We start from the raw sequence: 23,493 nt of genomic DNA on the forward strand, positions 1-23,493 counted from the left end.
GGTCTTTCCGGTCTGGCCACTTCCAAAATCTTCCACATTTCTCCATGGCGCTGACATTCACGCCTTGCTTTTCCACTCCAGTGGACCATTCCTGGAAACATAGACCCCTCGTATTGGATAATGACGTAGTCCCCTATATTTGGCTTATTTACTTCTTCCTTTGCTAGAGCGGATTCCGGATTCTGGATGCAAGCCACATAAAACTTATTTCTCTCCTACAGTGGTGGCATCTTCTTCTTCCACAGCGGCGGCAACTTTCTCTACCACAGTGGTGGCATCTGGTTCTTCCACAATCATGGCATCGTCTTCTTCCACAGCGGCGCCATCTTTCTCTCCTACAGTGGTGGCATCTTCTTCTTCCACAGTGCTGGCATCTTCTTCTTCCACAATTGTGGCAACGTCTTCTTCCACAGCGGCGGCATCTTTCTCCCCCACAGTGGTGACATCTTCTTCTACAGCGCTGGCATTTTCCTCTTCCACAATCGTGGCAGCTTCTTCTTCCACAGCGGCGGCACCTTTCTCTCCCACAATGGTGGCAATTTTCTTTGATACTCTGTTCCCGGTAGCCTCTGGTATTTTCGGGGTAATTTCACAATTGTAATGTTACAATCTCACCTCATGTTTGCCAAATCTGTTATTAATTGTGTCACAAAGTCATCTCATGTTTTGTCGAACTCTCATTTAAGGTGAACGCACTGGTTTATTAGTTGGAATTTGGAGACAATGTATGCATGACAACATAACCTAAGCTATGACTTACTTTGTACATATTATAAACTCTAGCTACATGAAAGAGTTGGAGCTCTACAAATGAAAGTATACCAACAAAGTAAAGATTCTAAAATATTTACTTTTATTTTAATTACACACACGATCTAGTTACCTGTTTTAAAAACGTTAATATGGCCCATAATCAACACACACAATCCGTACAATGCCATTGAAAACAACTGCTGCGCGTTCAGTCGGTAACTATGAATCTGGTGACCTTCACAGTGGTCACAGTGGTCATTGGAATTAGTGGGGGTATAGTTCGAGAAATTTATATTGTGAAACAGCTTTAAGGTCGGCAAAATTTGGTATTCTTTGTCAAAGATGTTTTAAGAGGCGGTTCGTTTGATGACATCTGTTTTTCACACCCACATAATCGGTCCCCTCAGACATTTACAAGTTTTACAAAACTTTTAGTTCAGTAGTATGTCTTACTGGAGTATAGGTGTGTGATTTAAAGCTCGATAATGGAGTGTAAAATGTTGTTTAATTTAAGATTAATTTATTAATTAATAATTAATTTTAGTACATACGATATGTCCTGCTTTAACGGTATATCTAAGTAAAAATAAATATTTTTAATTACATATTTAATCACAAGAAAAAACAACCAGCCTCCGAACTATATTAAAGGGGAACTAACAGGACTGACAAATCTGACCCATTTCACTGTATTGGTTACTTAAACTATACTACATACCATCACAAATTCACTTGACTGTCATAAAGCCACTTAATTTTACGGTATGTTGCAAAATTTTTCAAGTTATCACGGAAAGGATAAAATGTTAGATTTTTTCTAACGGCGCGACTGCACCCGGGTTAATTGTGCTAATGATCTCCAAAAATAAGCGTAATTTCTATAGATCTACAATAATGACAAGTAAATTAGAAAAAATATTTAAACTAGGAAGAATAAACTCAAAAGACAGATTCACACAAAATAATGTCACTGTGAACATCACCAGATTCATATTCTTTTGGGTTTGACCATGTCGAAGGTAATCCAATAATCAGTATCCGGCAACTTATAAGACTAATAAAATAACAATTTGCTGAAGAGTTCTAAAAACAACAATTTTTTTATATAAATGCAGATAAAAATCTAAAAATTAAAGAAATAACTCAAAAATCACAAAAAATCGCCGATATAATTAATTAACCTAAAAAATTTAAAAGTCAACAGTGTCAAAATTTCATAAATGTTAATAATGTCAAAATTCCATAATTTAGTGGAGTAAACTTGCCCGCGGTTGGACCAATTACAAACAAGCATTATAGCGCGGTAAATTTGAATTATTCCTCCTAGTTTAAAACTGAGGATAGATGTTTCCCATTTTTTTTTCGTTTGTGGTTAAAAAGATAAATTGTGATGAATTTTTAGAAAACCAATTCTTAATATTGAAAATATATCGTTTAAAGACATTATTAATAATTTGCAACTTCACAATAGGGCACGTATTGTCTATGGGCATGCCAGTTTTCCTCAACACGACTCTACCTTATCGGCGGAGTCTACGAGAAGTGCACGGTAAATTGAAGCTGTAATTACAAAAAAAGAAATATGTATGTCTTTGTACTCACTTTATAACGCTCAAAAAATTACGGAATCTGGATATCAATGCATATTTTTTTTATAATTCTCGTATAAAAGTTACGCGTGAAGGTAGTCGCATTTATGACAGTTGAGAGAACATGGGAACAACAACTTCAAATTGTTGTCGCTAAAAATGTCAGGTGACGCTAGGTGTCGCATCAGTCATGCACGGAGCGAATAATTATAGCGCTAACGCGGCTTTAAAATTATAGCAGGATAGTCTGCTATTTGTAGAGCCTACGGTATTCCAGAGGTCACCGTGTCCTTTTCAATTCTGATGGACAAACTCAACGGTTTCTTATGGATTTTTGGCTGTTGATTACGAATTTCGAGGGTGGAATTCGATCCGAGTGGTCAAAAAATTGTTATAAACAATTTAATTGTTTATAAATTGTTTATAAGGCTCTGGCTCATAAACTAAAAGAGATAAAAAATAATGTTTCAAATAAAATTTGTTCGTTAATAAAAAACGAATAAAAAACGTCTACTAAACTTAAATCCACCAATTACAACTCAAGATATTGTAAAGTTAGTGCACAATGCAAATTGCAAAATAAGTATTTTTCGAAGCTTTATCGATCGTAACTCGGCTTCTGCGCATTCAAATAAGCCCTAGAGGGTCTCATTTTAAAGTTTAATAAATATGCTTCCCAACAAAGTTTGTTAAATTACTTTGTCTTCATTTGTTTTAAAGTTATATCCGTCTAAAATTAAAATTTTCTCAAAAAAAATTGAAAATTAATTTGTTTATAAGGGTTTCAAGCAAATTTGAGCTATAAACATTTATACTTTAATTAACAACAATGATAGAAGGACTCAAAAGGAACATTTTGAGCTTAAGAAAATGTTCGTATATTTATTTTTGGCCAAGATATCGATATTTAAATGGCGCGCTCTGAGGCGCGAGATTGACTCACCGCGTAAAGGTTCACGAGCAAAGGGCTTGTTTATATGTGGACGGTTTGCCAACGTCGACTGCGTGGTTTACCTGTTTTACTTGATCTCACCCTAATGCCGCCTTTGAAGTTTCACCCTAATACCAAGAAAAACAAGGGGAAAACAGGTAAACCGCGCTGTCGACGTTCGCAAACCGCCCACCTATGGACAATCCCTAACTTCTCGATGCAAATTATAATTTCTATATATTATATACGTTATCTTCATTTTTCATTTCTGAAGATCCTAATAAAATTTTATCATATAATTTTTATAATTAAATCATCATACTCTACCCCGCATCACCTTCCATTCTATTTACTTTGTCTTCTATTTTTTGTACTAAATGAGAAAAGAAACCACTAAAAACTAGTATTTCAGAAATATAACTAAAAAGTAAGTTGATATTATTTATTAATGCTATTTTTACAAACATTATCTTTCATGCATCTGCATCGAGATATACAGATAATCTCAGGTTTTTTACATCTGCATAAGTTCTTAGAGCAATTTTTACAGTTACATGGTGGTACTAAGTATGTTCTTGTGGGCAGTAAAACTAAAACTTTCTGGGGCTTCAGAGTCTAATTATCTAGATGATATCCATATAAAGTGGATCTAGTTCTTTTGCAACATCATCAAGGCACGTCAATTGTGTGTATGCCGCCACAACATAAATGCTCGTCTTATATGCAATGATGATGCTGTAAAAGAACTCGATTCATTTTTGTATAGATATCACATATTGGCTCATTTGCATGCGTAGAAGCCGAGTTACCATCGATAAAGCGTCGAAAAATACTTACATACTTGACTGTGAGCCGCTTTTGCGCCTCATAGCGCGCCATTAAAATATCGATATCTTGACCAAAAATAATCTTAGGAACATTTTAAAAAGCTCAAAATGTTCCTTTTGAGTTTTTCTATCATTGTTGTCAATTAAAGTATAAATGTTTACAGCTCAAATTTACTTGAAACCCTTATAAACAAATTGATGTACACTTTTTTTAAGAAAATTATAACTTCAAACGGGTATAACTTTATGAAGATAAAATAATTTAACAAACTTTGTTTGAAAGTCTATTAATAAAGCTTTAAAATGAGACCCTCTAGGGCTCACCTGCATGTGTAGAAGCTGAGTTACTATCGACAAAGCTTCAACAAATACTTATTTTGCAATTTGCAATTTGCATTGTGCACTAATTTTATAATATCTTGAGTTCTAACTGTTGGATTTAAGTTTAGTAAACTCTTTGAAGTTATACTTCTTTAGGCGCAATTGAGATTGAGGGTGAATTTATATTGATCTGCGCGCATGCGCACACCGACAGTATGGTATTAGTCGTTATACGGGCTCTGATTGGGTGTTGAAATGATCTGTCAATAATAAATAATTTTTCAATATGAAGGTAAACAAATGTATAATATATTAGTTATATTGTTGTGAGGACAGAAACAAAAAAGTTTATAATTGTAGTGACATTTAAATAGTTTTTAAAAGCAACAGGTAAGTAATAATAATTGTAAATGTATCATAGCTATTTGAACCTACCAAAATACATAGTATGTAATACTTTTATTTACATAATTTGATTACCATTAAAATTTCTATCAATGTTCACCTAATATATTGTTTTCTTACTCTATGTTTTGATGTATTTTTTCAATTCTAAATCATTTCAATTCAAAATCAAAATAATTTAATTTAATTCAAAAATGTCAAAAGCTTAATCCGTTTAGTTAGTCGATCTTGGCACATAATGATACATTGCCTCCGTGGCGAAGCGTTTAAGGCGAATGAACCCCAATATACCAACCGCGCTGATAGCTGGTTCGAATCCCAATAAAAACTTTTATTTTTGTATTTTTTTTATAAATTTTATGATTGTAAGTATATTTATTATATAATTTTATTTTCAGAAAATACGTATTTAGTTAAAAAATTTTCCGACAATTAATGTTCAGAAATCATTTGTGGCATTTTTAATATGTTTGTGTGTGTTTTATTCTTTTATTATTTTAATTTTTGGCACTTTTTTAATAAAAATGTTTGAGAAGTAATAAGTATAAATTAGTTTAATATTTAAATAAAATATAAATAAAAAGTATATTAATTTATTCGTTTAAATCATATAATAGAAGTATAACTTCTTACGTGCGTACAAAGTACACACACATTCTTTTTTGTTTCTTCGTTTTTTATTAGCGAAAAAATTTTAGTTGAAACATTTTTTTTACCTCTTTTAGTTTATGAGCCAGAGCCTTATAAACAATTTATAAACAATTAAATTGTTTATAACAATTTTTTGACCACTCGGATCGAAATACACCCTCGAAATTCGTAATCAGCAGCCAAAAATCCATAAGAAACCGTTGAGTTTGTCCATCAGAATTGGAAAGGACACGGTGATCCCTCTGGCGCCTAGACTAAGTGCTACGCTTTAACAGTCTATTATTACCCTTGGGTTTTCACAAGGTACTCATTTTATTCAGACTGAGTCGTCCTGGTGCCTGTAGACATTTTTAAAAATGCCTTGATATTCCTTCTGCGTGGAAGTCAGATACCCTACCGCTTGAGCTATCCGCCCCACTCCATATCAATATGTTATATTTTAAAAATGTGATGACACGAGGTCGATATTATAGAATATCACTTTAAAGGAGCATACAACTCCCTGCTCGAAAAATGGACCAAATTAGTCCAACGATTTTTCTTCTTTACGTGCCATCTTCGCGACGAAAGTTGGCAATTATCATTGCTATTCTAATTTTGAGACTACAGTCCGAAAGAGTTCAGTTGAGCTACATCCAAACCATTCTCTGAGATTTCTCAGTTAGGACATTTTTTTCCTACCTATGGTGCGCCTTCCTTGAATCTTTATAATTACGTATTTTTTATGGGAAATAAGCCACAATTTTACTATTTAATTGTGGCTTATTTCCCATAAAAAATACGTAATTATAAAAATGCCACAAGGCAATAGCTTCAGAACAACATTCCTTGAATCTTTCCCTGCATAATTAATTTTAGGAGTTCATATCTGTCACCACGTGTTATACGAGCCAAGTATTGAAGTTTTCTTATTTTGATGGAATCCAGTATCTCCCTGCTGTTCTGTATTCTTCTTAGTACTTTCTCATTGGTTATTCTGCATGTCCAGGAGATTCTCAGCATTCTTAGATATGTCCACATTTCAAATGCTTCCAATCTATTGAGAGATTGCTTATTAAGAGTCCATGTGTCCACACCATACAAAAGAACAGAAAATACATAACATTTTAAAACTTGATTTCTAAGATTTAGGCTGAGGTCTCTAGTACATAATATTTGTTTCATATTAGTGAATGCACTTCTTGCCTTTTCTATTCTAATTCTGATTTCTTTGGTATAATCGTTTGGTTCACTAATGTTTGTCTCTAAATAGTTATAATTCTGAACTCGTTCTATCGTCTTATTATTTACTTGTAGATTGATGTTTCCAATATTTTTTATGATATAACCATGAATTTTGTTTTCTTATGTTTAGTGACAGACCAAATTCTTCACTCATTGCAACCTTATCTAAAATTCTTTGTAGATCTGTAATAGTTTCTGCTATTAGTATTGTGTCGTCAGCGTATCTACTTTCACATATGGGTAGGCCATTTATTTATATGCCTGCTACTTCATCTTCTGATTCCAGTCCAACGATTGATACTAGCCAATTGAGTTCGGTTTAGGTTTTACCAGGGCGGGTTAGCCCTTCGCTCAATCCCAATTCATCGGAGAACCAAGACTCTCTTCTTCATCAGCGCCGACCCCACCTTCCATTGGGGGTTGGTTACCCAATTTCCAGCGAGGTAGCTCAGCTTATCGGTGTGTATCAACTTGAAGGTGAAGATTGGAATTAAGTAGGAGGGCCTAAGTGATGCCAACAAGATACAGCATCATGTATTTTTCTTCACTACCCCTTTATATACGCATAATTTTATTTATAGAATTTTAAAAACAGTGTTTTTTGCTCACTCCTTCTATTATTTTACCTGTCAATCTTTATAGTGTTGACGATATGTGAAACAATTGTGCATTCAATGATAGAAGCATACAATTTGAACCATATATACTACACATAAAAAGGTTCAAATTTGGATACCAGGCCATCTCAGATTTCTCCTTTGAGAAAAATGGCGGTCATTCATAATGGCAACTATGCATATGTGACTAATAGCACGATAACTTTTGAACGAAAAGTCCGATTTCAACCAAGTTTGGTATGTAGGTTCTTTTTTGATATATAAGATCGAGGTCTTGAACCGGAAGAATCGCTTTACCAAAAGTCGTGCTTTTCGTGGTTTTTAATGTAAAAATGTGTAGTTGTTTTATCAGTTATTTCACCCTGCATATATTAATTTTTTTAAAAGGTAAAACCGCCATTGAAAAGGGCGTAAAAATATTTTTTAAGAAATATTTTGAACTTTTTAATTATGTTAATTACCATTTAACAACTGCATAACGTATCTTCACATGTACCTATTTGCGGCAGATTCATGCAAATATTATAAGAATTATTGTGAATTTAATGGTAGAAGCATATAATTTAGACCACATATACGACACATATAAAGGTTCAAATTTTTGCCTTTTAAAAAATGGCGGGCATTCAATTTGGAGACTATACATATGTGACTATTGAAACGAAATAAGCGATGGACTACCCTAGCTAATTGAAATAATATCCGAAAATATTACCTCCATCATCCAAGATAGCCATCGTTACACCCTTAGCTTAGCTCAGTCACTCAGGTGCGTGTTCGTCCTGTCCTAACCTTAGATATGAACTCTGAAAATTTAGAATGGAAGCAAACAAAATATTATTTTTAACTAATCATGTTTAGTGTTCAATAAAGATATAATATAAATATGACTTAGTAAATTGCATTAACAAATGTATTCAAATTCTTGCCAAAAACTAACAATTCTGGATTATACTTATGGCTTTTGGTAGCTGATGGTAACTTCTTGATGTCGTATGTTATTGCTGCTGGTTCTACAACGGGCTCTGGAGTTCTAAAGGCTTTACTCCACCAGGCCTACAGATGTTGGTCGTTGCAGTCTAGTTGTTGTGGTTGCAGTATGGATGCCATATCCTCGTTGTTCTATCGCCGGCGATTTGAGGGTTGTTGAAACTCCCGGAGGGAGAACGGTGATCTTATTCCCAAAAACTATAAAATAGAGACACATATCAATAATCAAGAAGAAAAACCAACGTGTGCCATCTGCCGTTCTAATCGTCAGAAAGAGTAGCAGGTGACAAAAATAAATTAAATGAAATTTAATATAATTCAAAAAAACATTTGAGGTTAGATATAAAAAATATTAGAAAAACTGTTATAAGATGCTAGGTATGGATGGAATATAATGACTGTAAGAAATTATTAAAAAAAATTATGTAAAACTCACCCCAAGAGGAAGATTTGATTTGGAATAAAAATGATTTATTTTTTAAGCTTCTTTGCCTTTTATGACACTTTCACTACCATTTTGAGAATGAAATACGGGGGGTTGCCACTGCCATTAAAATGACATGACAACGAACATTGGACCGAAATTTGAAATAACGAACATGGAACACAAGAGATGATAAAATGTATGGGGTACGTTCAGTATGTTTAATCGATGATTTAAATGAAAAGAGATATAGTAAATAGAAGATAATAAAAGAAGATAATAAAAGAGGATAATAAAAGAGAATAATAAAAGAGGGCTCCAACGAGTTGTTAACGAAGAAAACTGGTAAAACAAATAGAAGAAAATTATTGTTAATGAAATATTAAGAAAATAAAGTAAAATAATTATTTAAAAATAAAATACCAAAGATGTGACGTTTGTAACGTTACATCGAATTAAAACACTGAACCACTAAAATTATTTTAATTAAACCTATATATTAGATGATGATAAAACGATGGTAAACTTTTTCAGAATAACGGAGCTACATCGCTCATCGATAATTATAGAACTTACAATAATTAGACACTACCAATTTAAATCTTAAATGTGCATTTTGTAACTGTTAAATTTCTTCCAAACTAAATGAGAAACTTCTTGACAACGTTGTCGCTCTTCACACTATCTGTCGTAAAAGGTAGTATTAGGCAGGTACTTTTAGGGGATTATCGCTGTTAATTGTTGTGGAATACTGAAGGAGGATTTATTTATGATAATTCACAGAATGGCAGACCCGCTTGCATTATACAACCGTACTGACTCTAAGTTCTAAGAAATAATGTTTGGAAGGAAACAGAACACTCAGAACAGAACAGAAATAAACCTCTTTTAATGTGCATGCTTCATAGGGCGCCATTATCTGAATTTTGTCTTTATTAAGTTATTACATACAATATAATATATCCTGTGATATCTTTGTGTTTGCTGTTTATCGTGCAAGTGCAGTCGTGCATTAATGAAATTCCTATAATAAAGTATACATAATAAAGTTATAATAAAGAGAAATAAAAAAGGTATTTTGTGTAATATTTTAAAGTATAAGTTTAGTATTATAGGAACTATTTCCTATACCTAAAGGCTCTTTGCTATGTATGTATTCAAAAAATGATGGACACTAGATTGCTTTCTGAAAAGTGCCCTACAAAAATGTCCATGAGACGTACATTGAATGTACATCAGATGTATATTGAATGTACATAAGATGTACACTGAAAGCTTCAACAACGTACACTGTACGTTTGTAGCGGACGTTCTATGGACGTCCAATTTTTGAACTCTGGACGTTCGTTGGACGTCCATCGGATGCCCGTTGTACCTTAGCGGGACGTCCATTGGACGTTCTAATGTACACAGATGTACGTCCATTGGATGTCCATAAAACGTGCTTGTGCTATCTGGGTAAATACATAACGTATCTTTACATGTACCTATGTGCGGCAGATTCGTTGCAAATATTATAAGAATTATTGTGCATTTAATGAGAGAAGCATACAATTTTAACCACATATTCTATAAATGTCGAACTATGATTTTAGATATAACATGTTCGACGACATTACCAGAGGCTTCCCAAATATACAGAGAACTAATTCGGTGTGGCTGCAAGAAAAGCTGCACACGACAGTGTCGATGAAATAAGGCTGCTTGAAGTGTACCGCACTTTGTACCGGGTGGCCAACTAAGAACGGCCGTCGGCTATATCTCAGAAACGGATTATGTCAGAGCTTCGGGATAAAAAATTTTATGACAAAAGTGACCTCGAGAAAAGCCTGGAAATTATTTTTAGAATTGTAGGTCTACCGCTAGATGGCGCAATTTAAACAGAAAAATTTAAAAAGGAAAATTTGACAAAATTTTACCAATTAACAGGCATTCAAAATACGATCATCTTATTCTTCATAAAATTATGCGTATATTTTGTAATACAAGTTTTGGTCAATCTTTTAAAATAAGAGGTAGGGGAGAGTGGGAACCTTGTTACGGAAAAGTGCTTGTAAGTCCGGTTCTGCTTAACCGATCTTTACAAATTTGGTCTTGTTGTAAACAGCTCTTTACTGGCAATGTAGGAGTTATAATGTCGAAGCAACCTAATATGTTTGGTACCTGCTAGAGGGCGCTATTTAATTTTTATTTTAAATCTAGTTTTCCTTGAAAAATATTAAATAGAAACATACCGTTTTATTATCAGATTATAAAAGAAGAATAAATTAGCAATAAAATACCGAAAACAGCATGTCGATATCTTCTTCCAATCCGGAGATATCTTAAAAAACGTGTTAAATGGGAGAAACTTTTATGCATATTCTAATTTCGACTTATTATGTTACTATATTATTAGGTAAGTAGGTATATTGTACCACCATTTATCTTATGAATCAAGGACTGATGAAAAGTATTAGGAAACTATTACCTAAGTCGATTAATCAGTAACAGTCAAATTATTACACTTCAGTAATAAGTATAAAATAAATTGCCCTTTACATACCTACAAGCAAGGCTATGATTAACAAATGAATATCGCTTCTAATGTCAAAACTTTTAATGGCGTTGTAATTGTGTCTATTGTTTATGTTGTTACCTTTTTAATTAATTACATTCGTTAATATAAATATAAAAATATGATTATTACAAATGAAGAAGCTTTTGACATGTTGGCAGTTTATTTTGAATGTATGAGAAATGCCACTGTTGCTGCTAGAGTATATGCACAGCAGTATCCCAACAGACGACATCACGGTAGACGAGTTTTTATTCGAATCGCACAACGTTTACGTACGACAGGAAGTGTGCATTTACCTTTGCATCGAAGACGTCGTATAGGTCGCACTGAGGAAAATGTAATAAACGTTTTAGCGTTTATAAATGTAAACCCCCATTTAAGCACAAGAGCTATCGCCAGAAGTTTGGGAATAAGTCGAACCACTGTCCAAAATATTTTAAGAGACCACAGGTAACTTTAGTAAATCATATTCGTTTACTTTATTCGCAATTAGAATACGCCATAATTTTTATAGTTCATCCAATATTTGAATGATAGTTTGTAAATATTTATATTTTCCACATTTTGCAAAATTTTAATTATCTCAAAATTTACTATTTTAGATTGCATCCATATCACCTTGTCCTACACCAACATTTAAATGCTGAAGATTTCGATACCAGGCTGGATTATTGTAACTGGCTACTAAATATGATAGACGACAACCCCGAATTACTTTCAAGTATTATGTGGTCAGATGAGGCTACATTTCGTAGTGATGGCCATGTAAGTCGCCATAATATGCATTACTGGTCTGAAACGAATCCCCATTGGATGCAGGAGGTTCGGCATCAGGGTCGTTGGTCTGTTAATGTATGGTGCGGTATTCTAGGTGGACAAATAATTGGACCATATTTTTTTAATGAAAATTTGAATGGAGAAAATTATTTAGATTTTCTAATGAACCAATTGCCACTACTTTTAGAAGACGTACCATTAGCAACTCGTCGAGACATGATTTTTCAGCATGATGGGTGCCCAGCACATTACTATAGAGGTGTTCGGAATTTCTTAGACCAAACCTATCCTGATAGGTGGATAGGACGTGGAAGCCTATTTGCTTGGCCAGCAAGGTCCCCCGACCTAACGTGTTTGGATTTTTATTTGTGGGGAAGAATAAAAGAGATAGTTTTTATTAATAGACCTACGACAAGGGATAATATGATTCAAAGAATACGAGATGCAATACAAAGCATCCCAGTAGCAGAAATTGAAGCTTCCGTTTTATCCACTCGTCGGAGACTTTTGTCTTGTATTGCAAATGATGGACAACATTTTGAGCACCTTGGGCGCCATTAGTCTTAGTTTTTTCTCAGTAATTACTATTTTGGAATTTACTTAGGTACTTAGTTTGTGTATTATTGGTAGTAGGTAAGTATAAATTTTAATTTATGTAGTTAAAAGCCAATTGTATCTGAGCATTTTTTTTATAATTTATGATTTACAATGTATTGTTATTGTAAATTAATGTAATTTGTAAGACCTATGCAATTATTAGTTAAGTTAGTGGGTTTATAACTACTGTTAAGTTAAGCATAAAAGTTTCTCCCATTTAACACGTTTTTTAAGATATCTCCGGATTGGAAGAAGATATCGACATGCTGTTTTCGGTATTTTATTGCTAATTTATTCTTCTTTTATAATCTGATAACAAAACGGTATGTTTCTATTTAATATTTTTCAAGGAAAACTAGATTTAAAATAAAAATTAAATAGCGCCCTCTAGCAGGTACCAAACATATTAGGTTGCTTCGACATTATAACTCCTACATTGCCAGTAAAGAGCTGTTTACAACAAGACCAAATTTGTAAAGATCGGTTAAGCAGAACCGGACTTACAAGCACTTTTCCGTAACAAGGTTCCCACTCTCCCCTACCTCTTATTTTAAAAGATTGACCAAAACTTGTATTACAAAATATACGCATAATTTTATGAAGAATAAGATGATCGTATTTTGAATGCCTGTTAATTGGTAAAATTTTGTCAAATTTTCCTTTTTAAATTTTTCTGTTTAAATTGCGCCATCTAGCGGTAGACCTACAATTCTAAAAATAATTTCCAGGCTTTTCTCGAGGTCACTTTTGTCATAAAATTTTTTATCCCGAAGCTCTGACATAATCCGTTTCTGAGATATAGCCGACGGCCGTTCTTAGTTGGCCACCCGGTACTTGTGGCGATATTTGTTTCAAATAACATTATTGCTTTGAATTTTATCTTTATACATTGTATTTCTCAGTCCACTTTGTTATAATTAGAGGATAATGAATAGATGTATTATGATTAAATTACTCCTTTTAATACATAACCCTGTCGCAGAAACCTGAGACTTAAAAGCTTGATACTAAAATATTCAACTCCTACTTTGTACATTTTAGGGGAGTGCAATTAGAACGAAAATATTCATTGTTTTGAAAAAATTCAAACAAGCTTATATTTTTCTAATACTTTTTTGTTAGTTTATATACATGTTAAAGTTAAAAGTTCTACTCGCAGATTTGACCGCTAATTGTTTATTAATTGTTTAAACAATAACAATTTTTTTGTATAAATAATTTTAAAAATATCGTTGAATTCATCATTTTACTTTGATCAAATATGTTTGTATTTTGTTTTTGATTAGGCTTAATCCGAATATGGCATTTCAATTTGAAAATTCTTATACAGAACCTCTTATACAGTATGTCTACGTACCTAGGAACCACATGAAAAACTTTTTTATTATAAATTTTACAAAATAAGTTATTCTTCAGAAAATGCTCTGGATAGTCAAAAATAGAAAACTCAACCATCAAATCGCAAATTTTATTAATTTTATACGAGTTATGTCAAAAATATGAATTTTGTTAAAGAGTAAAGTACTTTTATATTCCAGAATATCAAAAAATGCTCTTATGGAAAGTTGTTTGAAATTAAAAATCATGTTTTTATATACAATTACATCATTCTAATCGAAAAAAAAAAATCAGTTTTTTCTCAAATTACCGATACCCATCATCATTTTATTACAATTATGATAACTATTTTATTATCAATTTTACGAAAAAGAGTTGGTCTTCATAAAATGCTCTCCCTGGTCTAAAATCTAAGATACAATCATCAGCTATCAAACTTTTTCAATTTTATACGAGGTATGTAAAAAATATGAGATTGTCTTAAGTGTTAAGTGCCTTTATTATTCACAATATTTTAATTAGAATGATATAATTGAATACTAAAACATGCTTTTTAATTTCAAACAACTTTTTTTAATAAAAATTTGCGATATTGTGAAATATAAAGATACTTTACTCTTGAGTGAAACTCATATTTTTTGACATACCTCGTATAAAATAAATAAAATTTGATATTTGATGGTTGCATCTTAGACTATATACGATGCAGAGTATTTTATAAAGAACAACTTTTTTTCGTAAAACTGATAAAACAAAAGTTATCAATAGGTTCCAAGTTACGCAGACATACTGTATAAGAGCTAAAAAAAAAAATTTTTGTTGAACATTTATTATTGTTAAAGCTTATTATTAAATGTATTTTAGGTAAATTTTACAGAAAAAAGTATTGATCACTTTGTATAAACATTTTTTAGCTGGTAATTCTCGGATATTTTATTACATTTTTATTTTTTTTTTTATTTTCTCAAAAAGAAATAGTTTATTTCATTTTTAAAGTAAAATAATTCAGTGCATTTTAAAGATTACATCCTAAGCTTTAAAAAAGCATTTATAAAACTAATAAATCTGTTCAAACTTGAGTAATACCGTCTTAAAGTGGTGGTAATTCTGTAAAACTACGAAGATTTTTAAAAATTATATTTTTTGAGACGTCGTATCTTTTGAATTAAATTTTGAGATTTTTTTTAATAAATCATCATTAAGTAGGATGTTTAAAAGGTAAGTTGTGCAAAATTGAGCGTTTTATAAGAAAATTTGTATTACTTACAAATTTTTAAATCATTTTTAAACAAAAATCATGTAAGTCTCAATTTCCGCCCACACCGTACTTATCCCCATATATTTTATTTCTTTTTATTATAACCATAAAATAGCTTAATTGCTCTTCTTTCATGTCCAATTTGTAAAATTTCAGTTGATCCATTAGTTAAAGAATTACATTAAAATAACTCAACCGTGCACTTCGGCGTACGCTAGTTTACAGTGCGCCAGTGTTTGTGAGAAGGGTGACTTTAGCGTTATAAATAAAAAATTATAGAAGCTGCAGATTTAATTTTAGAAAAATCTTTATATAAGTTTTTTTTGTAAAATTTTCTGAATTTTTCAATGGTCAAGTCAGTTTCTTTCTAAAATGTATATTTTCGGAGTTATTTAAAAATCATCTAATTTAGTAGTTCATTTGTTTAATAAAAAATGAAGCACCTACTTCTCGAGTAGAACTTTTTGATATGTTGTTTATTAAATGTTGTTTATTAAACATTTCTTAATGAAATTACAAAAAATTCTATCTTGTTTGATTTTTTCCGAAGTGAAAATCTATATGCACTCCCCTATTTAGCTTCTGGATAAGTTACCCCACCGATCCCCCTCCTAGTAGTTATTATGGGCCCCCTCATCGACCCATAATGATTTATAATTTTCAATGCATATTTACATAACTTAGACTTAAAATGTGTAGTTTACAGAAAAATATGCTCATAAGAATATATTATGTAAAGACACGTTATGCATTTATTAAATGGTAATTAACAAAACTAAAATGTCAAAGAAAAGAAGCCAACTATTTTTAGAAAAGAAGCCAGCAAAAACACAACTTTTGATAAACCGTAAAATTCTTCCGGTTCACGAGCCGGATCTTATATATGAAAAAAAGAACGTATCTACCAAATTTAGTTCAAATCAAACTTTTCGTTCAAAAGTTATCGTGCTATTAGGTACATGTGTATAGTCGCCATTTTGAATGCCCGCCATTTTTGTAAAAGCCAAAATATGAGATGGCCTCATACCTAAATTTAAACCTTTATAAGTATAGTATATTTGTGGTCCAAATTATATGCTTATTAGACCAGGGCGCATCTGTAAAAATATTAGTACTTTTGGACGTTGAGAGGTGACTCAAATTTTTTTACATGTAGGGATCTATGGAGGAGTATCACCAAGCCGGAAGCCCTTATCCCTTCCCGTACCGCTCCTCCATAGGCCGATCAGACGACAGTTTATTCCAGACCAAGCCGTAGATTCTATTGAGTTTTATACTACGGCGTTGGCCTTTTATAAATTTCATGACCTAGCTGAGGCTCGAACCAGCGACCGCAAATCGCAAATCCACTAAACTTGTCGATCGACTGAGCCCCAGCTAACTGGACCGTCAAGACCGACAATTTTTTTACAGAAATTGCTTAAAAATAACTTAAATCATAATATTTGAGATATTCTCCCTCTCAAAAAAGTCCGGAACATTGTTTAAATAATCAAAATGTCAAAAAATTAAGGAAAAATTCGATTTTTTTTCTTCGTTTTTTGCTTACAACTTTAAAAGTATTCATTTCCGAGAAAAGTTCTACTAATATAAAAGTTGCGTAATTAAATTTCCTAGAACATAGAATTGGATAAAAATTTAAAAAATAGTCACCCTTGTTGCAAAATAGCAATAATTGCGAAAAAACCATACAAAAACAAGTATTTGCATTTTACGTTTTTCAACCATTTATGCTAAACTTAGGACCTTTATATTTCACCCAGAAAAACTGTATGATACAGTAAAACAATACTGTAAATTTCATTAAGATCGGTTTAACAGATTTTTCAAAATAAATTTTGCAATCCAGCTTTCGCAAAAAAAATTCATTTGTTCAAAATGTTTCAGGACTGAAAATAAAGCAGATAGCAAGTTGAAATTTTTTTGCTTATAAAATTGTACTGTGTCTTTTATTTGCAATTTGCAAAACTAAAATCGATTAACCACCACGGCGTCAGATTTTTTTTTAAATAAACATTAATTATTGGTGCTACGCGTAGGACAGCGGACAGTTTGCTCTGATTGGGCATTCCAATGACCTTTGATAATGATTGATACATTTTAATTTTTATTACATTTCGATATAAATAAATAAATTTGTTTATTGCAAAATAAAAACACAGCGGACAGATTGCTCTGATTGGGCATTCCAATGACCTTTGATAATGATTGATACATTTTAATTTTTATTACATTTCGATATAAATAAATTTGTTTATTGCAAAATAAAAACAAATACTCTATCCTTTGAAATAACAGTTTTTTTAGCAAAAACTTTCTTTGTTCATATATTTTAACTTAGAGAATAAACGTTTATTATTTTTAAACATATGCAATTGTTTAAACAATATTTCACAAACAATAATAAAATTAGTTTGATTTTTGTGGAATTAAAATATTAAAAAACAACAAAATATAGAGTAAAAAAATAATATATTAGATAAATATTCGAAGAAATTTTGGTGGAAATCAACTTGTGTGAATCGAACACCGCTGTCCTGCGCGTAGCACCAAAAATGAATGTTTATTTAAAAAAATTCCTGACGCCGTGATGGTTAATCGATTTGAGTTTTGCAAATTGCAAATGAAAGGCACAGTACACTTCTATAAGTAAAAAAAAATTTAACTTGCTATCTGCTTTATTTTCAGTCCTGTAACATTTTGAACAAATGAATTTTTTTTGCGAAAGCTGGATTGCAAAATTTATTTTGAAAAATCTGTTAAACCGATTTTAATGAAATTTACAGTATTATTTTACTGTATCATAAAGTTTTTCTGGGTGAAATATGAAGGTCCTAAGTGTAGCATAAATGTTTGAAAAACGTAAAACGCGAATACTTGTTTTTGTATAGTTTTTTCCGTAATTATTGCTATTTTGCAACTAGGGTGACTATTTTTTTAAATTTTTAACCAGTTCTATATTGTAGCAAATTTAATTACGCAATTTTTATCTCAGTACAACTTTTCTCGGAAATGAATACTTTTAAAGTTATAATCAAAAAACGAAGAAAAAAATCGAATTTTTCCTTAATTTTTTGACATTTTGATTATTTAAACAATGTTCCGGACCTTTTTGAGAGCGAGGATAACTCAAATAATATTATTTGAGTTATTTTCAAGCAATTTCTGCAAAAAAGATTGAGTCACCTCTCAAGGTCCATCTCAAAACAGATGCGCCCTGGACTATATATCATTAAATGCACAGTTCTTGTCACATTTGCACGAATCTGCCGCACTATTAGGAATTTCATCATTGAGTTGTTTTTTCTAACGGTTGTGAAGAAAATTTAGTACGAAAACAAAAAAACATTTTAACTATTTACGAACACGACTGAATAAAGACAATAATAGGAGATTTCAATGCAAATATTTTAAAGGAAGAAATTCATAATACAGTAATAGGTAGAAATAGTGCAAACACTCCTGCCCATGGAGCTGCGCGAAGGCGGAGTCAAAATGTCAAAATTCACGGAAAGACAGAAATGTTCTATTGTAGATACAGTGCGTTTCGCATGAAAGTGGGGACTAAACCAAATTTCGTCTACTGCGCTGTGGTCAGGAGTGTTTGCACTATCTCTAGTCTTGGCAAATACGAAATTACCAATGATAATGGAGAGCGACTAGTAAACTTAGAAAAATCAGAAATACTATCTATAATAAACACGAAGTTTGCCAAATAGACATTCATAATGATTTCTGGATAGCTCCAAATGGTAAATATACCAATCATAGCAACCATATGCCATATTTTTATTTTTAATTCATTTCAGTTATTCATTAAGTTATCTTTATTTCTTTCCTTTTGCCATCATTAATAGATTTTACAGCACAGCAGACTAACTGTCTTTTTTACATTATAAATAAAACGCGTCAAACAGCTTATGTAGATAAGTGTTTCTTTATACTTTTTATTTATTTTTTTTTATTTTTAAGGTAAGTCAACATTGTTATGATGAAGACGGCAATGAAGGAGTTAGTTACTTGAGAGTTATGAAGAATTTGAACTGTATTGTTGATGAAGTAAGGTGTAATAAATGTAAGATTCCTTATTTAATGTGGGACCCAACAGGAACCAAACTAGGTAAGGAAGTTTGTAACCACGTAATAAAATATATTGTTTTTATTATAGTTCGTGCTTGTCATCCATTGTTTTCCAGTTATGTATTGTTTTCTGTTAAAAATATTTAAAATCTAAAACGAGATAACGAGAAATAAATCATAATAAGTTTGAAATGAAGAAGATATAATTTGAACATCTTACATCAATAATTATTATCGACCACCTTTGAAAGTACGGAAATTGTATTACTTCGGTTTCTGCATTAACTGGAGAAGACATACTTCCTGATTATAGAACCTTGATTGGTCCAGTTTTCTTCAACATGTTTTTCTAATTATGAATATTAAACTCTAACCCCAAATGTTCTATGTCGTAAAATCGAATATTCTCTAAGTGTAGTTTTTTTTCAAATTTTGTACCTCCAGCACGTGTGAAATAGTTTTTAAATCGAAAAATATTGCTATACAATGTTGTCCATTACTACAGTTTCCTGAATATCGCTTACTAAGTCTATTATGTTAGATATCTATACCTGATCGATTGTATCATCAGCATTAACCCATTCGCTGCCAATAACGCGCCAGGGCCTCGATTTTTGACCCCTCGCTTCGTTGTCGAACGTATTCGCTTGGTATCTGTTTAGTGTACAGATAGCGAATGATTGATAACGAAGCGAAAGATCAAATTCGAGGTTCAGTTCCTCGATTTTTGATCCTTCGCTTCGCTACCGAACATATTTATTTCGTATACTAAACAGATACGAAGTGAATACGTTCTATAACGAAGCGAAGGGTCAAAAATCGAGGCTCAGGTCTTTTGACCCTTCGCTTCGTTATCGAACGTATTTGCTTCGTATACTAAACAGATATGAAGCGAATACGTTCGATAACGAAGCAAAGGGTAAAAAATCGAGGCCCTTTACCCCTTTTTTGACCCTTCGCTTCGTTATTGAACGTATTCGCTTCGTAGCTGTTTTATGTACAGATAGCGAATGATCGATAATGAAGCGAAGGGTCAAATTCGAGGTCCAGGGCCTCGATTTTTAATCCTTCGCTTCGTTATCGAACATATTTATTTCGTATACTAAACAGATACGAAGCGAATACGTTCGATAACGAAGCGAAGGGTTAAAACTCGAGACCCAGGGCCTTTGACCCTTCGCTTCGTTATCGAACGTATTTGCTTCGTATACTAAACAGATACGAAGTGAATACGTTCGATAACGAAGCGAAGGGTCAAAAATCGAGGCCTAGAGGGTGATATGGTTACTTCAGTCAGGTGCCGTTCAACAGGACGGCCCCTTACCGAGTTCCATCTTGGTCGGTAGGTAGCGAATAGGTTAATAAGAATTTTGTTCATTTATCACCAGATTTGAACTTTCAAGTGCCAAGGTGATCCTTGCGTTGATAATATTTTTTAGTAATTTTCCCATGCAGCACGTCAAATTGATAGCCCTGCAGGACTTTTATGTTTAAGAAGTAGAAGAATAATAGCCTTAGTCGAAATTGTGATGTACTAGTGTTGCTCTCATCTGAGATTAAATAATATACAGAGTGTTCCAACGAAAAATTTGACCCCCACCCCAGTAACTCAGAAACCAAGAGTTTTTTCAGAATTTATATAAAAAACATGTCAGTTTGTATTGAGGGGGGACGAATTTTCATCCAAAATTTGTCCTCCTTTCCCTGTCCCACATCAGCCCCCCAGTTTTTTTTTAAATAGCAAGTGTAGTCGAGTGGCATATCATTTGAAAGGTATTTGTTTTCTGTACAGGACTCTCTATTTTTTTTTTAATTTGCGAAATAACCTTAAAGATAATTTTGGATTTAACTAATTTACAATAAATTTGTTTAAGTCCAAAATTGTCTTCAAACTTATTACGTAAATTAATGATGTGCCATTCAACTACCCTTGCTATTATTTAAAAAAAATGGGGGTTGATGCGGGGCAGTAGGGGGGGTACATTTAAGGGCATGAATTTTGCATGAAAATTCATCCCCCTTCCACTAAAAATTAACGTGTTTTTTTATTTTGAAGAAGCTCTTGGTTTCTGAGTTTCTGAGGGGGTCAAATTTTCGTTGGAACAGTCTGTATCAAACTGTTGGAACAGACATTACCTTCATGGAGGAATTGGTCCTCAAAATGAAAAAATGACTTATTATTTGAGAGAAGCGGAATAAGCATATTATACTTGAATGATTCTATATACCTTGAATGATTACTGCCCCCCGCTACGCGTCGGGCAATAAACTTCATTCTCGGTAGGAAAAGTGCCACTTATTATACAAATATCTACCTATCTTTCAGGAGCTGCAACCACTGAAGAAAATTTCTGTATTTGGGATTTTTTTGGACGAGGAACTAAACAAGAAAAAAAGTATAAAGGTATAATGCAAAATGTAGATGCAAAAGATATTTTCAAAACTACGAATTTTAGAGGTGTTATTCGATAAGTTATTTTATATTTTTGAGATATGATGTATTTTACAATTTTAAACAATTTAGTTTTAAACATGTTTTTGATGTGATATATTTTATAATTTTAAACAACTGAAACATTATACATTGAATGAAAATAGCAAATGTTTTTTTACCTAGAAAATACCACGTTAGAAACCCTAATAACACACGACGTCCTCTGAAATAATGTCCAAAAAATGTCCAGTTCTAGTCTTAACGTCCATGGACTTTAAACGGACGACCTCGAAACGTCTGACTTTGGACGTACTTCGGGTGTAATAAATATGACCTTTATTTTAAAAGGCCATATTTATTCCAAGGCCAAGGTCTTTGGAATAAAAAACTCATGCAGAAGTAAAAACTTCAACTTGTATTCTGGTATAATATCGTTTATTAAAACTCGAACCACTACCATCTTGTTAGGCAACCAACAGTACATGTAATAAAAACCTCTTAAAACTCTGATTTTTGGTTTATTTAGGGCCGGTACTTTATGTCTCCGTTAACAGCCGGTTAGTTAACCGAGGTTTAATCGGGACAGAAATATATGCAAAACATAGACATAAACGCAATTATACTTATTATTATATTCATAAATAATTATAATAATAATTATAATTGCTTTTATTACAACGCAAGAGGCCCTATGGGGTACTTTTCTGTCCCGATTAAACCCCGGTTAGCTAACCGAGGTTTAACCGGGACATAAAGTACCGGCCCTTAGCTTCCTATTCTTCCACGTCAGTACATTAATTGTTTAGTTTGTAGTTTATTTCATTTCATTTTAACTAAATTTAACTTTCATCTTGTCATTCCACATTCGATGACGTCATATTTTGAAACATGAAATATACCCACATTAAATCTATAAAATCCATAAGTTTTTCTGGAATAGAGAGTTGCTAATTGAGACTTTACAATAGATTATAATATTTAAATAATTTTTCTACGACCGTTTAATAACATGCTCATTATTCGCTATTTTTTCATAGATAATAGCACCCATTACTGTATCCGTGAGTAATAATTCATTACTCACCGGCTGAAGTTACTCACGGGTCATTACTCACGGGCTGAAGTTAGATTCAAGTGGCGCATGCCACTTTTAATAATAATCGTATATAAACTGCAAATAAAATTACTTAAACTTGTTTATTTAATACAATAATTATTGTAATTTATACCAAAAATTAACTTCGAAAAATTTTTAAAGAAATTTTAGCTGTAACAATATCAGTATATTTTTTACGTTTATATCTTGTTTACTAAAAATTTTGACGTCTATAATTTAATTTAGTGACAGTGACATTAGCGCATTTTGTTTATGTTTATAACTATGTGGAATTTATAACTAATATTGTGTTTATTTTTAAGTTATATTGTGTTAAATATGTTATAACATATTATATATAGCTATATTATTATATTATATATAGTTAAATGTAAATATACATTATAACTATATTATATATGTATATGAAATACGTCCACCGACAACAGCCATTACTTATTAGATTCACTGACAGTAGGTCCAAAAAGCTTATAATTTCTGGGAAACGAATAGAACTTATATTGACTATTTCTAGTTGTATTTTTAAAATAAATAGGAATTTAGTAATAGTAGGCAACCAATTATTCAGCCACGTACTAGGGGTAAATAGCATTTAGGTAT

The 23,493-nt window shown here is 32.1% G+C and overlaps 1 protein-coding gene across 1 annotated transcript in view; it reads left to right on the forward strand.

The window, feature by feature from the left end:
- LOC126881604 (protein cortex-like) overlaps positions 1–21,937 on the forward strand; it is a 75,641-nt gene extending 53,704 nt beyond the window's left edge. The window contains exons 7-8 of the mRNA XM_050645965.1: positions 19,235–19,382; positions 21,669–21,937. Coding sequence (XP_050501922.1) covers positions 19,235–19,382; positions 21,669–21,814 — 294 coding nt within the window. The 3' untranslated portion in view covers positions 21,815–21,937. The remainder of the gene's footprint in view (positions 1–19,234; positions 19,383–21,668) is intronic.
- Positions 21,938–23,493: the final 1,556 nt, after the last annotated feature.

This window comes from Diabrotica virgifera, chromosome 3, assembly GCF_917563875.1.
Source record: "Diabrotica virgifera virgifera chromosome 3, PGI_DIABVI_V3a".
NCBI classification, from domain to species: domain Eukaryota; kingdom Metazoa; phylum Arthropoda; class Insecta; order Coleoptera; family Chrysomelidae; genus Diabrotica; species Diabrotica virgifera.